We start from the raw sequence: 943 nt of genomic DNA on the forward strand, positions 1-943 counted from the left end.
TGATGCTCATCCTGGCACTGCGAGCTCTGGCTGCGGTGGAGGAGGAAGCCGTGGGTTGGCACCAGACTTTTTTAGCAAATCGGCAATGTGGGAAAGAGGGACCGCGACCCTCACCCTGCCTCGGGGCTGGGGCGAGTCAGCGGGTGGCCACAGGGGTTCCCTGGTTTCAGTTCCCCGGTTTCCCCGTGCATTTATTGACCGGTTTCTTGTCTTTGCCCAGCGAGAGACGGTGCCGCCTGCGGGTGCTGGACATGACGGGTCTCCAGGATGATGACATCGACCGTGGCCCGGAGGGGATGAGCCTGTGGTCCGGCACGGTGGCGTTGGCCAAAGCCTGCATCGAGGTCTCCAAACACCAAAACGAGTGCCTGAAACGCGGCTCCAAGCGGCGTAAAGGTCCCTCTGGTGCCTCAGCAGCTCCGCAACCCATCGGCGTGGAGGTCCGCACCGATCTCTTCGTCAACGGCACGTCCTACGGTGTCCTGCGGGATGCCCTGCAGACCAGCACCGCCGGCCCCTTGCTCCTCAAATGCCGGGATTTCCACGCCGAGGAGCTCTCCGTCGCCAGCACCGTGAGTTTGCTGGAGTCCTTGGAGCCCACTGGCGTGCGGCGGGTGGATCTGCGCTTCAACAACCTGGGGTTGGCTGGTCTCTGCGCGGTTTTGCCTCACCTCACCAGATTCACCGATCTCCTCAGCCTCAAGCTGCCCTACAGCAACGTTGACGTGCGGTGGCTCGCGAGGGACGTATGCCGGCCTCCGGCACCTCGCTGCGCAGCTGGGGAGGCTGCCCTGCCTCAAGGAGCTCAACTTGGGTTCCTCCAGGCTTTCGGGGAAACTGAGGCAACTTCTCGGGTAAGTTCCTGGTGGAGCTGGTTCCCAACCTGCCCGGCAGTGGGGGGAAGGAATTCGCGGGTCCTGGTTTGCGTGCGGTGGCTTGGGAT

The 943-nt window shown here is 63.3% G+C and overlaps 1 protein-coding gene across 1 annotated transcript in view; it reads left to right on the plus strand.

Annotated features, from left to right (window-relative positions):
- Positions 1–220: 220 nt before the first annotated feature.
- Positions 221–943, plus strand: part of LOC104165326 (leucine-rich repeat-containing protein 14-like) — a gene marked incomplete at its 5' end in the record, with an annotated part of 1,443 nt that continues 720 nt past the window's right edge. Inside the window, 2 exon segments of the mRNA XM_009704916.1 lie at positions 221–739; positions 741–854. Coding sequence (XP_009703218.1) covers positions 221–739; positions 741–854 — 633 coding nt within the window.

Source organism: Cariama cristata, unplaced genomic scaffold (genome assembly GCF_000690535.1).
Source record: "Cariama cristata isolate BGI_N322 unplaced genomic scaffold, ASM69053v1 scaffold24927, whole genome shotgun sequence".
In the NCBI taxonomy this organism is placed as follows: Eukaryota; Metazoa; Chordata; class Aves; order Cariamiformes; family Cariamidae; genus Cariama; species Cariama cristata.